Below are 13,329 nucleotides of genomic sequence, written 5' to 3' on the forward strand. Positions count from 1 at the left end.
ATGAAATAACGCAAATTAGCGAGGTTCTACTGTATATCGAGATGCTAAAAGATCCTCATTTTTGCAAAGTGTAAATGTCAAAATCATCAAGTCCTGATAGTAACCCAGTTTAAATGTAGATGTCTAAAATAACTTCAAAACAAAATGGTATCAGTAGAAGATGGGGCATATACTAATATGAATTAAAGCACAGTAAAGTAACTGTAGTGAAGGGGAAAAAACAAGCAGATAATCTTACTTGAATTCTGGTTCAGAAAACTGACTTGCATTGTCTAAACAGGTTATTAGGTCTGGAAAGAGAAAAATGTTAGGTCAACATAACAAAAAGACAACCAATTCTAGTCTATTTTTAAGTGCACAAAGACTACAAGGTTGAGTCTCTCAGACTAAAGCCTTTTGGTTCAAATAAAGTCTCAGAATTAAAACAATGTACTCATTTAATTTTATACGTCTTTTAAGTATTGTATATACAGTAGAACCTTGATAATTTGTATGAATGACTTAGAAAGCCAACAGAATTATACAAACAAAATATTTTGAAACTATAGGATTAAAAATGTATTGCTCATTTTTTGTGATTTAATTCCCATTATTTATACAATTCTAATAAATGAATGTACACTTTAGTAGAGTTACAAGACGATGGTGAATAGAAAGATGAAATTAACATATTAGCTAAAACAATTATGAGTTTTTAACAGATGACATGGGAGCTGGATGGCATACAGAATACAAGAGGGCATTTCCCACGTTGTGAAAAACAATAATGTGAGCCTGTCAAATTTAAATACACAGGACCAAATAATAAAATTCAGAATAAAAAGTCCTCGGACACTTTTTGTACTATTAACTCTGGCAAAGAGATTCAAATGAATAATCTGAAAAACGCTTGTGGTCCGCAGGAAAACTGGAGGGTCACCATTTTGTTCTGCATTCACTTCTAGAAGCAGCATTAAGAGGAGGAACAAGTACAGAAGCCTCTAGCAGAGGCCACAGCATCATAAGGACATGAGAACACATGAACTATAGAAAAGGGAACAACTAGCCATCAGCTGGGATGTAAGTATGAACTTACTCAGAAAGGAGCAAGGATAACAAAAGGCCAGTCAAGGAGGAGGCAGCAAGGAGCAGAAAAGTCAAAAAGATGATCAGATAGATGCATGAGCAAGTAGACAAGGTAGAAAAATGTCAGTAACCAGAGGATTTTTAATAAGAATTTGAATATTGGATAAACTTTCTGTCAGACTGCCACTTTACAAAAGAAATCCTTTCAAACCCAATTATTTATCATTTTCATTGTTAAAGTCCAAATAAACACTATCACCTCTTATCTAAAACATGTTTAAATCTAAACCAGGCGTGGGCAATTATTTTGGGCAGAGGGCCGCTTACTCGGTTTTGGCAAGCCATTGAGGGCCGCATGACAGGCAGACAGGGGCAGATAAACATCAATTTTCTAAATTTTTTAGGGGCCCCGTGGGCCAGATAGAATGGTCTGGCAGGCTGCATTTGGCCCGCGGGCCACATTTTGTCCACCCTTGTTCCAATTAAGTGGTTCTTAATTTGTTTGTCCTCCAGAGTAAGCTTTTATATTAGCATTTCTTACACCATTTCGAGTAGTAACTTACTGCAACTCAGCAAGAATAGTCAAGAATGTTAAGTCTGCATGTATTTTTAGACATCCAATACTCATGTTAAGACTACAGAAAAATAGGTTTGTACTGTGCATTCAATATACTGTTCCAATTTAATCATTACAAGGAAAGGCAAGGAAATCTATTGAGTACCTGATTTATCGGTGGTTGAATATGAAGCAAGAAATCCACGTCCAGAGACATGTCCACCACTCATGAATTGCACAGTAACCTCATTATTTTTTGACTCAATCAAACCATCCATCTGAAAGCCCAGCCCACAGTATTTTCCTAGAAAGAAAAAAGTGCTATATGTATTTTTACATTTAGCATAAGCTCACATTACCCTCAAAGTACACAAAAAACCCTTAAATGATCCACAGACATCATTCAAAGTGAAACACATATATAGTACATGCTTAGGATAAATGGCACAGAAAAGACTGAATATATTTCAGTTATTGAGGCAACAGTAAATGCATGATCCTGCCCACTAACACCCAGAGTTTGTTGAAGTCTGCTTTTCTGAAGTTCAGTGGCCGTATTCTACTTCTTTCCTTTCCTCCACTTAGAATCTTGAACTCTATCATTCCACAGTCACTGTCACCCAAGTTACGTTCCACCTTCAAATTCCCAACCAATTCCTCCCGTTTGGGAGCAGTAAGTCGAGAAGAATTTCCCTCCCTAATTGGCCTCTTGACCATCCATATAAAAAAATTATCCCCAAGACAAAGAATGTATCTTTTCTCTCATTATTTTAGAAATCTGTTCCCTTTTCCTTCTCTTCTTAATTTCTTTCGTTCCTTACATGGAAAGCTCTATCTCCTCTACCTCCTTTCTCCATGCCCCTACCCCACCCCACTCCAGTCTCTCACTTACTTCCTCCATGCCAAATTTTCTATTCCCTTATCAGCTTCTTGCCCCCTTCCACCAACTTCTGCAAACATCTTCAGTGCATCCAATTCCTTTAATTATTTCCCTCTCATATTACAGTTTTTTCAAGAACTACCAGAGACCTAGTAGTCAAAAGGACTAAACCAAGGTGACAGGGTTCTTGTTCAGGAGCTACCACCAGAAGAAAATCAGAGTCCTTCTATTATGCCAGCTACTTGGTCATTCCAAATAATTGCATGTCCCTGCTGTTGCTCATTGCTTTTAGCTATAGTGATATTTAACTAATCTCAGGTTTAATTCTATATGGCAAGGGTATCAAAGATACAGCCTGTGGAGACCTGTTACTTAGCCCCTGGTGCTGTCCCTGGGTCTCAGAGTAGACCTACAGGCTGCACATGACAATTGCCCTGATGGTACAGGATCCACACCACACACGGGTTCAAGAAAAGCCAAAGTGTGAATCCTGGACTAGCCAGAACAGGCAGCATGGGTCCAGGAGTAGGTACCTCAGGATCCAGCATGTGGGGGTGGAGGTGGTCTGTAGGTCTGACCTGTTCCATGAACTGGTCCTGAGCCATTCATCTTGTGAGAAGAACGCTTGGCCAAATCTGAGCAGTCGCAAAGCTTCCTCTTGTGCATGGATGACCTTTATCTGACACAAGAAGTCTGTGGATCAATGAAAGGTAAAGGGCTGCTTGACCTGGTACTGGCAACTGGGGACAACCTAATCAGCGACATAACAATTGAAGGGAAGTTGGGTGACAGCAAACATAAGCTTATCACCTTCACCATCTGCCATAAAGTTGGCAAGTCAGTCAGCAATACAAAAGTCCTCGACTTTAGGAAAGCTGACTCTGACAAGCTCAGGAGGCTTGTCGGTGAGGCCCTAAGGGACCACGACCCCAAGGAGAGGAGAGTTCAGGAAGTGTGGTTGCTCTTCAAGGGAGCGATCCTAGATGCATAAGCTAAGGCTATTCCATCTCGGAGGAAAGCCAGCAAAAGGGCACAGCAGCCTCCTTGGCTCAGAAAGTAACTAGTGGACCTCCTGCACCTAAAAAGAAAGACCTACAAAGGATGGAGGATGGGCTCCCCCTCCACCAAGGAGGAATATTCTGCACTGGTCCAGACCTGCAGGGAGTGAACCAGGAAAGCCAAGGCTGCGATGGAACTTCAACTGGCTACTAGTATCAAGGACAATAAAAAATCCTATTTTAGATATGTGAGGAGCCGGAGGAAAAGCAAGGGCAACATTGGACCCCTGCTAAACCAGATGGGACAACTTACGACTGATGCCCAGGAAAAAGCCAACCTTCTAAATGGGTACTTTGTGTCGGTCTTTCACCAGTCCCATGGGACGCCCCTGCCCATTATAGGACAGAGAGGCCCAGGTGAGGGAGATTCCTTACCCTCCACCAATGCTGACCTCGTGAAGGAACCCCCTGAGAGGCTGGACACCTTCAAGACAGCTGGCTCTGACGGTCTATACCCCAGGGTACTCAAGGAGCTGGCTAGCATCATAGCTCAGCCCCTGGCATGGATCTTTGAGAATTCCTGGCGCACTGAAGTGCCTGAAGATTGGAAGAAGGACTCCACCCATGACTGGACCACGGGTATAGAGGGCTATACCCTGTACAGGAGGGATCGTGTTGACAAAAGGGGCGGGGGTGTAGCTCTCTATGTGAAGGAAAGCTACATGTCCCTGCAAGCTGATGTTGGCGACCGGCATGGACAGCTAGAGACCCTCTGGGTAAAAATTCGTGGGGAATTCGGCACAGGGGACACAACGGTGGGAGTCTACTACAGACCTCCCACTCAAAGTCCCGAGCTTGACCAGGAGTTCGCCCAGGAACTGACTGAGGCCGCTTGCTCCAGGACCTTGGTTGTCATGGGTGACTTCAATTACCTGGACATCTCATGGGAAGATCACTCAGCTAAATCTGAGCGGGCGCAAAGCTTTCTCTCGTGCGTGGATGACCTCTACCTGACTCAAGAAGTCTATGGGCCAACGAGAGGCAAAGCGCTGCTTGACCTGGTACTGGCTACGGGGGACGACCTAATCGGCGACCTAGTGATGATGGGAAGTTGGGTGACAGCGACCACGAGCTGATCACCTTCACCATCCGCCGTAAAGCTGGCAAGTCAGTCAGCAACACAGAAGTCCTTGACTTCAGAAAAGCCGACTTTGACAAGCTCAAGAGGCTAGTCAGTCAGGCCCTCAGGGACCATGACCCCAGGGAGTTGGGAGTTCAAGAAGAGTGGTTGCTTCTCAAGGAAGTGATCCTCAGTGCACAAGCTAAATCTATTCCAACACGGAGGAAAGGCAGCAAGAAGGCACAGCAGCCCCCCTGGCTCTCCAGAGACCTAGCGGACCTACTGTAGCTAAAAAGGAAAGCCTACAAAGGATAGAGGACGGGATTCACCTCCAAGGAGGATTACTCTGCACTGGTCCGGTCCTGCAGGGAGCAAACCAGGAAAGCCAAGGCTGCAACTGAACTCCAACTAGCTTCAGGCATCAAGGACAACAAAAAGTCCTTTTTCAGATATGTGGGGAGCCGGAGGAAAAGCAAGGGCAATGTTGGACCCCTGCTAAACCAGATGGGGCAACTGACAACTGACACCCAGGAAAAAGCCAACCTATTAAATAGGTACTTTGTGTCGGTCTTTCACCAGTCCCATGGGACGCCCCTGCCCATTATAGGACAGAGAGGCCCAGGTGAGGGAGATTCCTTACCCTCCACCAATGCTGACCTCATGAAGGAACCCCCTGAGAGGCTGGACACCTTCAAGTCAGCTGGCTCTGACAACCTGCACCCCAGGGTACTCAAGGAGCTGGCGAGCGTCATAGCCCAGCCCCTGGCACAGATCTTTGAAAACTCCTGGTGCTCTGGTGTAGTGCCCGAAGACTGGAAGAAGGCCAATGTGGTGCCGATCTTCAAGAAAGGGAGGAGAGTGGATCCGGCTAACTACAGGCCCATTAGCCTGACTTCTATCCTGGGGAAGATCTTAGAAAAGTTTATTAAGGAGGCCATCCTTGAGGGACTGGCCCAGGCTAACATCCTAAGGGACAGCCAGCATGGGTTTGTTGCGGGTAGGTCTTGTTTGACCAATCTCATTTCCTTCTATGACCAGGTGACCTATCACCTGGATGAGGGAGAAGAGATTGATGTCATATATCTTGACTTCAAAAAAGCTTTTGATCTGGTATCCCATGATCACCTCTTGGCCAAACTGCCCAGTTGTGGTTTTGGCTCCACCACGATCCGCTGGCTGGGAAATTGGCTTCGTGGTCGGACCCAGAGGGTTGTGACTGATGGCAGTCACTCATCGTGGTGCCCTGTGACCAGTGGGGTCCCTCAAGGCTCTGTCCTGGGACCTATACTGTTCAACATATTCATTAACGATGTGGACATTGGAGTCAGGAGTGGACTGACCAAGTTCGCCGATGACACCAAACTTTGGGGCAAAGCATCCACGCCAGAAGATAGGCGGGTGATCCAGGCTGACCTGGACAAGCTCAGCAAATGGGCAGACGAGAACCTGATGGTGTTTAACACCGAAAAATGCAAGGTTCTCCACCTTGGGAGGAAAAACCTGCAGCACCCTTATAGGCTCGGCAGTGCTACGTTGGTTAGCACTACAGAAGAAAAAGACTTGGGGGTCATCATTGACCACAAGATGAACATGAGCCTCCAATGCGATGCTGCGGCTAGTAAAGCAACCAAAATGCTGGCGTGCATCCATAGATGCTTCTCGAGCAAATCCCGGGACGTCATTCTCCCCTTGTACTCGGCCTTAGTGAGGCTGCAGCTGGAGTACTGCATCCAGTTTTGGGCTCCACAATTCAAAAAGGATGTGGAGAAGCTTGAGAGAGTCCAGCAAAGAGCCACGCGCCTGATCAGAGGTCAGGAAAACAGATCTTACGATGACAGGCTGAGAGCCATGGGACTCTTTAGCCTGGAAAAGCGCAGGCTCAGGGGTGATCTGGTGGCCACCTACAAGTTTATCAGGGGTGACCACCAGGATCTGAGGGAACATCTGTTCACCAGAGCGCCTCATGGGATGACGAGGTCGAACGGTCACAAACTCCTGCAAGACCGTTTCAGGTTGGACATAAGGAAGAATTTCTTTACTGTCCGAGCCCCCAAGGTCTGGAACAGTCTGCCAGTGGAGGTGGTTCAAGCGCCTACATTGAACACCTTCAAGGGTAAATTGGATGCTTATCTTGCTGGGATCCTATGACCCCAGCTGACTTCCTGCCCTTTGGGCAGGGGGCTGGACTCGATGATCTCCCGAGGTCCCTTCCAGCCCTAATGTCTATGAAATCTATGAAATCTATGAAATGTGGTGCCTATCTTCAAGAAAGGGAGGACAGTGGATGTGGCAAACGATAGGCCCATCAGCCTGACTTCTATCCCAGGGAAGGTCTTAGAAAAGATTATCAAAGAGGCCATTCTTAACAGACTGGCCAATGGCAACATACTGAGGGATAGCCAGCACGTGTTTGTTGCAGGTGGGTCTTGCTTGACCAATCTTCTTTCCTTTTACGACCAGGTGACCTATCACCTGGACAAGTGAGAGGAGATTGATGTCCTATATCTTGACTTCAAAAAAGCCTTTGATCTGGTATCCCATGATCACCTCTTAGCAAAACTGGCCAACTGCGGCCTTGACCTCACCATGATCTGCTGGGTGGGGAATTGGCTCCGTGGTCAGATCTAGAGGGTGGTGGTTGACATTAGTAAATCTTTGTGGTGTGCTGTGACCAGTGGGGTCCCTCAAGGCTCTGTCTTTGGACCTATTTTGTTCAACATCTACATTAATGATGTAGATATTGGTATCAGTAGTAGACTGGCCAAATTCGCCAATGATACCAAATTTTGAAGTAAAGCATCCATACCTGAGGACAAGAGGGTGATCCAGACTGACCTTGACAGGCTCAGCAAATGGGCGGACGAGAACCTAATGATGTTTAATACCAAAAAATACAAGGTTCTCCACCTGGGGAGGAAAAACCTGTAGCATGCCTATAGGCTCGGTAGTGCTACGCTGGCTAGCACTACATATGAAAGGGACTTGGGGGTCATGATTGGCCACAAGATGAATATGAGCCTTCAGTGTGATGTTGCGGCTAGTAAAGTAAGCAAAATGCTGGCTTACATCCATAGATGCTTCTCAAGCAAATTCCAGGATGTCATTCTCCCTTTGTACTCAGCATTGGTAAGGCCACAGCTGAAGTACTACATCTAGTTTGGGGCTCCACAATTCAAAAAGAATGTGGAGAAGCTTGAGAATGTCAGAGGAGAGCTACACGCATGATCAGGTCAGGAAAACAGACCTCATGATGAGAAGCTGAGAGCCATGGGACTCTTCAGCCTGGAAAAGTGCAGGCTCAGTGGTAATCTGGTGGCCACCTATAAGTTTATAAGGGGTGTTCACCAGTGTATCCCAAGGGATGACAAGGTTGAACAGTTATAAACTCCTCCAGGACCATTTTTGGCTGGACATAAGGAAGAACTTCTTTACTTTCCGAGCCCCCAAGGTCTGAAATAGCCTGCCATTGGAGGTGGTTCAAGCACCCATTTTGAACGCCTTCAAGAGAAATTTGGGTGCTTATCTTGCTGGGATCCTATGACCCCAGCTGATTTCCTGCCCCTGGGGCAGGGGGCTGGACTTGATGATCTTCCAAGGTCCCTTCCAGCCCTAATGTCTATGAAATCTATGAAAATCTGGTCCATGGGGCCAGATGCATTTTATGCTTGTGGCATAAGGAGATGCAAGTAGGAGCAATGTAAAGTTGCTACTGGTCCATTTTCATTCTTTGGAAGCTAGGATAGCTACGAGTAGGAGTCTGGAAACTAGAGCTGTCAGTAGTAAGATAGTACTGCATCAGTTTGCATCTAGCTCACATATGGTAGTTTAGCTTTGCACCTATGAAAGATTATAAGTGTAATGGTTAGATGTTGAAATGCAAGATCCTAGACACGTTGACAGCATTTCCCTGCTAAATCTCAGAACTGCCAAAAATAGGCTTGGCATCTGTAGCAGGGCACTAGGGTGCCTGCTACTGATAATAGGAAATGGATTCAGCTGCCATTCATTAGGGCAGCAGGTGGCAATTGACATGGGAACTAATTGGATCAGCTGACCGCCAAGGGGCGAGGCTTGGCCTTCCTAAGCAGGGAAGGCTGAGGCCAGAGGCAGTTCCGCTCTGGCAGCTCAAGGAGCTGGAGCTCTGCTAGAGTGAGCAGGGCGGTGTTGTGCAGCAGCATGCGGATGCAGGATGGAGAGGACCCTGACAGGGATGAGAGAAGGATAGCCAGGCTGGCTTAAAGATTCATGTTATGGCCTAGGGGCCTTGTGTTTCTGTTTGGGGTGTTGTGATTATTACACCGGAGGATCGGGCGAGGCTGTAGGGGTGGAGGAGGCCTCAGGAGCTCCCCAGTAAGGAGGGGGAGTTCTTGGCACCATGGAGGGTGCCGCATTGTGGGGCTGTCCCGACCCCAGCCCATTGGGGCGACTTCGGGAAGAGTCTAGTAGAGGCGGAAGCCCAGTAGGGCACGGGACCAGGAAGGTGGGTCTAAGCAGTGGGGGGGACCCGCCCCCAGCCCAGTGTGGGCATTACCGGGACAGGCCCCAATTGGAGGTCCCAATTGGGAAGAGCCCCAGTGGGGCATAGGCCCGAGTGCGGGCTGCGAGCACAAGAGGCGCGATCACAGGCCTCAGTGCGGGCATAGAAGGCCCCAGTGCGGGCAGCGAGCGCAAGGAGAGCGAGCAAAGGCCCCAGTGCGGGCAAAGAGCGTGAGAGGCGCAGGTACAGGCCCGAGTGCGGGCATAAAGACCGCGGGGAGCGCAGAATAGGCCGGTACGTGAGTGGTCGCGGAACATAAGGGAGGCAGGCCCGAGTGGGGCACTGCCTGTGAGATACAAAGCCCCGAGAGGGGAATAAGCCCATTGGGAAGTCCGGGCTGGGCTAGAGGGGACGCAATCAGAGAGCTGCCCCAGGAGGGGACGCGTGTATTGAGTTGGCCCCGGGAGAAGACCGGCACTGGGACTCGGAGAAAATCCCGGCATAGTAAGATCAGCCCCGTGCCAAGAAGGGTAGGAAGGCAGCCTCCACTGACAATACCAAGATCAAAGACGTGGCGGGCGAGATAGAGGGTGCATTCAAAGCCCAGGTTGGCACGGTAGGCAAGGGCACTAGGGGAGGTCATGGCACCCCTAGGGGCCGTCCTGCCACAGCATCCCATGGAGGTGAAGAACTGATGAATGTTAAGGATAAATGAGCTAACAAGAAAACCCTAAACCCTATGCTTACAAAGTAATTAAAGGAGGGAGGGAGAGAAAGTGCAAGGGGCAGGGGGAGAGGTGTGGGGAGAGAAGTGGGGAGAAAGCGTATTGCCTACTCTGCATGCTTCTCTGAATTACCGATGATATAGCTCCCCTATGATTTTATTTAAGATGTTGTGCCTGATAAACAAACACAATTAAAAACATCAGATAACTTATGTGGTAAAGCACAAGTTGTGCCTGCCACTTTAAGGGGTCTGAGCAGGCAGTAAGCAGCCTGCAGGGGGGAACAGGTTCAAGAAGACAGTCACATGTTAGGCAGGAGGCTGCCTGATTGGTGGAGAGACTAGGCGCCTGGGTATAAGGCTAGGCCAAAAAGCAGAGCTGGCAGTTGCTGCAGGGGGCTGAAGGAACAACATTACCCAGCTGGCTGCTTCTAGAAAAACTTGGGAGGTTCAGGGTAGAAATGATGGGGATGGGGGAGGTTCCTGGTCCTGGGGCATAACCTAAAACTACACCCTGCTGGGAAGGGTTGCATTGTGGGACTGCCTGTAGGAGGGTAGTCTCCAGGAAATGCCACACCTGTGCCCCCCCAATGAACAGAGAGTATGAGGCACCAGAAAGCCTCAGCCCCCACTGCCTTGTGGGTGACCCCATGGAGAGGAAAGGCTAGGGGAGCACACCCCAACATCAACAGAAAAGCATAGGGCCAAGGCCCACTGAGTGGGGCCTGAAGGGCATTAGGCTCAGAAGCCCAGTGAGGAGCTGAGTGTTGAGGGGCAGGGTACTGAAGTTCTAGTGTGGATTCACAGGGACCCAGGTAGGTCTGAAGATGCCTGAGGCCAAGTTTGGAGTTTGTAGATATGAATGCCAGCTGCAAGGCCTGGGTCATGGTATAAGGGAAGGCTGGGAGCTGTGTATTTGCCCTTGGCATCAGGGCAATTAAATGGGTAGCCTCCCACCTAGGAACGTGTTCAGTTACATTAAAGGCATGGCAGCAGAGCAAACTGCCCTAGACAAGTGGGAGAGCCAATGTCTGGACTGGCCCTGGGACGGCACACTTGTTACACCATACATACTTAATGGTTTACTATTCAAGTTCATTCATTCTCTTCATAAGAGCAATGTTATCTGACTCTAGGATAAACAAAAAGAAAACCAGATACCCTCTCAGCCAAGGGTAGATTACACTATTAGAATTTGTGACAGAACTTTGAACAAATGCCTGCAAACTGCACATTACATGCATATATAGTGTACACGTAGTTTGCTAATAAATATTTAATAGAAGTCTGGACTTTTCTAATATATATATAGAATAAGAAATCCCAAGAAGTGTTGACATAATTTCAAAAGATCATTTTTATCATTCTGCAATGACTTCCTAAATGCAGCTTACTGTGACTACTCTTAAATAAATCAGTGTTTTCTAGTCATATGAAAAATGAAAAATGTATAACTTTATTTTATAAAGGCTAACTCCTGTTAAACATGTTTAATCTAATCTAGCAGTTCACCATATACTTTAGTTGTCTGCTGGAGTCATAAAAATTAGATCCTAAGCCATATGAATTTACCATTTCATTTGTTATGCTGTTCCAATGAGTTTAATTACATTTACTATTAAGAACTGCTGTCTCTTTTACCAACTGATTTTTTTCCTAACGTCAGCTTCTAGTTACCTGGTCGTCTTAAGCTATCGTGTGATAGAGGTAGAGGCCACTACTGTCCTATTTCTTCTCTCATTATAGATACTGATAGATTGTAAATAAACTGTTGTTTAGCTTTCCCTGTCTAAACTATAGATTAGAGTATAATGCAGAGATAGCATAGCATAGTTTTAAACTGCTAGTTTGGGTATCAAAAGTTGTCTAGCCATATCAATAACACAGTTCAGCACAGGCTAATTTACCATCCCAAGAAGCTTCTCCAGGCTAGCTTGTTTATAATTAACTCACATACTGCTAAACCAGTTGTGCTCATAGTTTTGGTCCTATGAGTCAGATGAATGGTGTGGGCTAGTCTGCAGGCCCTAGAAGCCCCTGCACCATACCTGCCTGTTTGGGATCGGGTCCAAGGGGCCCCACACTACCCTGTGCACCCAATCTAGCATACAGGGTCATGGCCCACAGCATCTCCTACAGATCTGTGGGGAGCCCTATGGGCCAGATGACACTGTGCTGGGGAATGAATCTGGCTAAACTATATCAGTATGGAGGGTAGAAATATCCTTTGATGAACTATAAAACTGAACTCCTTAAGACTCCTTGTAAAATTCCTTTCGTAGTTCCTTCCCCAAGGAAAGGCATATAGAAGGTAACCATGTACCAGGCAATCAGAGATACTGAGCTACATTAAAGATGGATGTTGTCTAGAATGAATGGAATCCTTCCTAAGTGACTTGTAAGGTTTGCCAAAGCTCTGTTGGACTTCCAGTTTCTGCAAGACTCCTTTCATTAAAAGTTTTCTTTTTTATGATGTAAGGAAATTCCCAGGCAAAGAGTGTGAGAAGTAGCACCTAAGAATATTAAGACCTTGGCTGGGATGACAAAGTTGGGGATGGTCCTGCTTTGAGCAGGAGGTTGAACTAGATGACCTCCTGAGGTCCATAACAACCCTAAGTTTTCTATGATTCTAATATCAATTTGTAGGAAAACTTGCTTTTATTTTAAAGAGTTAGCAGAAAGGGGAGGTCTTCCACTTTTTCTTATGAGTTTTCTAGCTGATATAAGATTTGTTCTGTTTTACCTTAGAGTAAGCTTAATAAATTATTAGCTTTGTTTTATGGTCAAAATGGGGGACAATCACTTAACTTTTCTAAAGTCTTTTTTCAAATATATAAATATTAAGCAATTGTATTAGCAACTGTATGGATGCAATTCTTAGACTCACCATTAGTTCCACGAATTATACTGTTAACAGAACAAAACTAATACTTAGTTAAGCTATCATGCCATTACACCAGCTGGGAACAGATTAAATTCAAGAGAAACAAAAAGCAGAAAATTTACTTTAGTCAGCTAACTCACTTGTAAGCGAGTAACAGACTGATCTGCACTGAACGTTCCTTGCCATTTAAGGACCTTAGTGTTTTATTATTTTGGAGCAAATATGGCTTAAAGAGACTCCAAGCTGATACTTATTTTCACACACACACATTTATGTAACAGTAAAATGAGTCAACCTGAAAAAAGCCAGCTTTCTACAAGTGCCTTTACAACAATATTTGCTTTAGCCGGTTCAATGCTGATATGCAGGGATCCTGGATTGCTCTGTTTAAAAATCCAAATTTCTCTGATTAAAACCCCCGCAGAGTTTTTGCATGTTTAAAAGGAAACTCCATTGTATATATATATAAAAAGGAAACTCCATTGTATATATATATAAAATGGAGTTTCATTTTATATATCTCAGTTGAACACATTTCACTGATATATTATGATTTTTAAGCAATTTGGAAGCTTATCAGGTGCCACAATCATTATAATAAAATACATTCTAAATACCTACACAT

The 13,329-nt window shown here is 45.8% G+C and overlaps 1 protein-coding gene across 5 annotated transcripts in view; it reads right to left on the reverse strand.

The window, feature by feature from the left end:
- DCBLD2 (discoidin, CUB and LCCL domain containing 2) overlaps positions 1–13,329 on the reverse strand; it is a 90,634-nt gene that overhangs the window by 52,656 nt on the left and 24,649 nt on the right. For all 5 annotated transcript variants that reach the window (XR_016443330.1, XR_016443328.1, XM_090055920.1 and 2 more), the window contains exons 3-4: positions 1,788–1,925; positions 239–290 (exon numbers count right to left, since the gene is read on the reverse strand). Coding sequence is in view for 3 of the 5 variants with exons in the window: in XM_090055920.1 (XP_089912046.1) it covers positions 239–290; positions 1,788–1,925 (190 nt within the window). In the remaining 2 variants the exon portion in view is untranslated. The remainder of the gene's footprint in view (positions 1–238; positions 291–1,787; positions 1,926–13,329) is intronic.

The sequence above is a fragment of the Crocodylus siamensis genome, chromosome 1, assembly GCF_052110815.1.
Source record: "Crocodylus siamensis isolate JL-2025a chromosome 1, ASM5211081v1, whole genome shotgun sequence".
Taxonomy (NCBI): domain Eukaryota; kingdom Metazoa; phylum Chordata; order Crocodylia; family Crocodylidae; genus Crocodylus; species Crocodylus siamensis.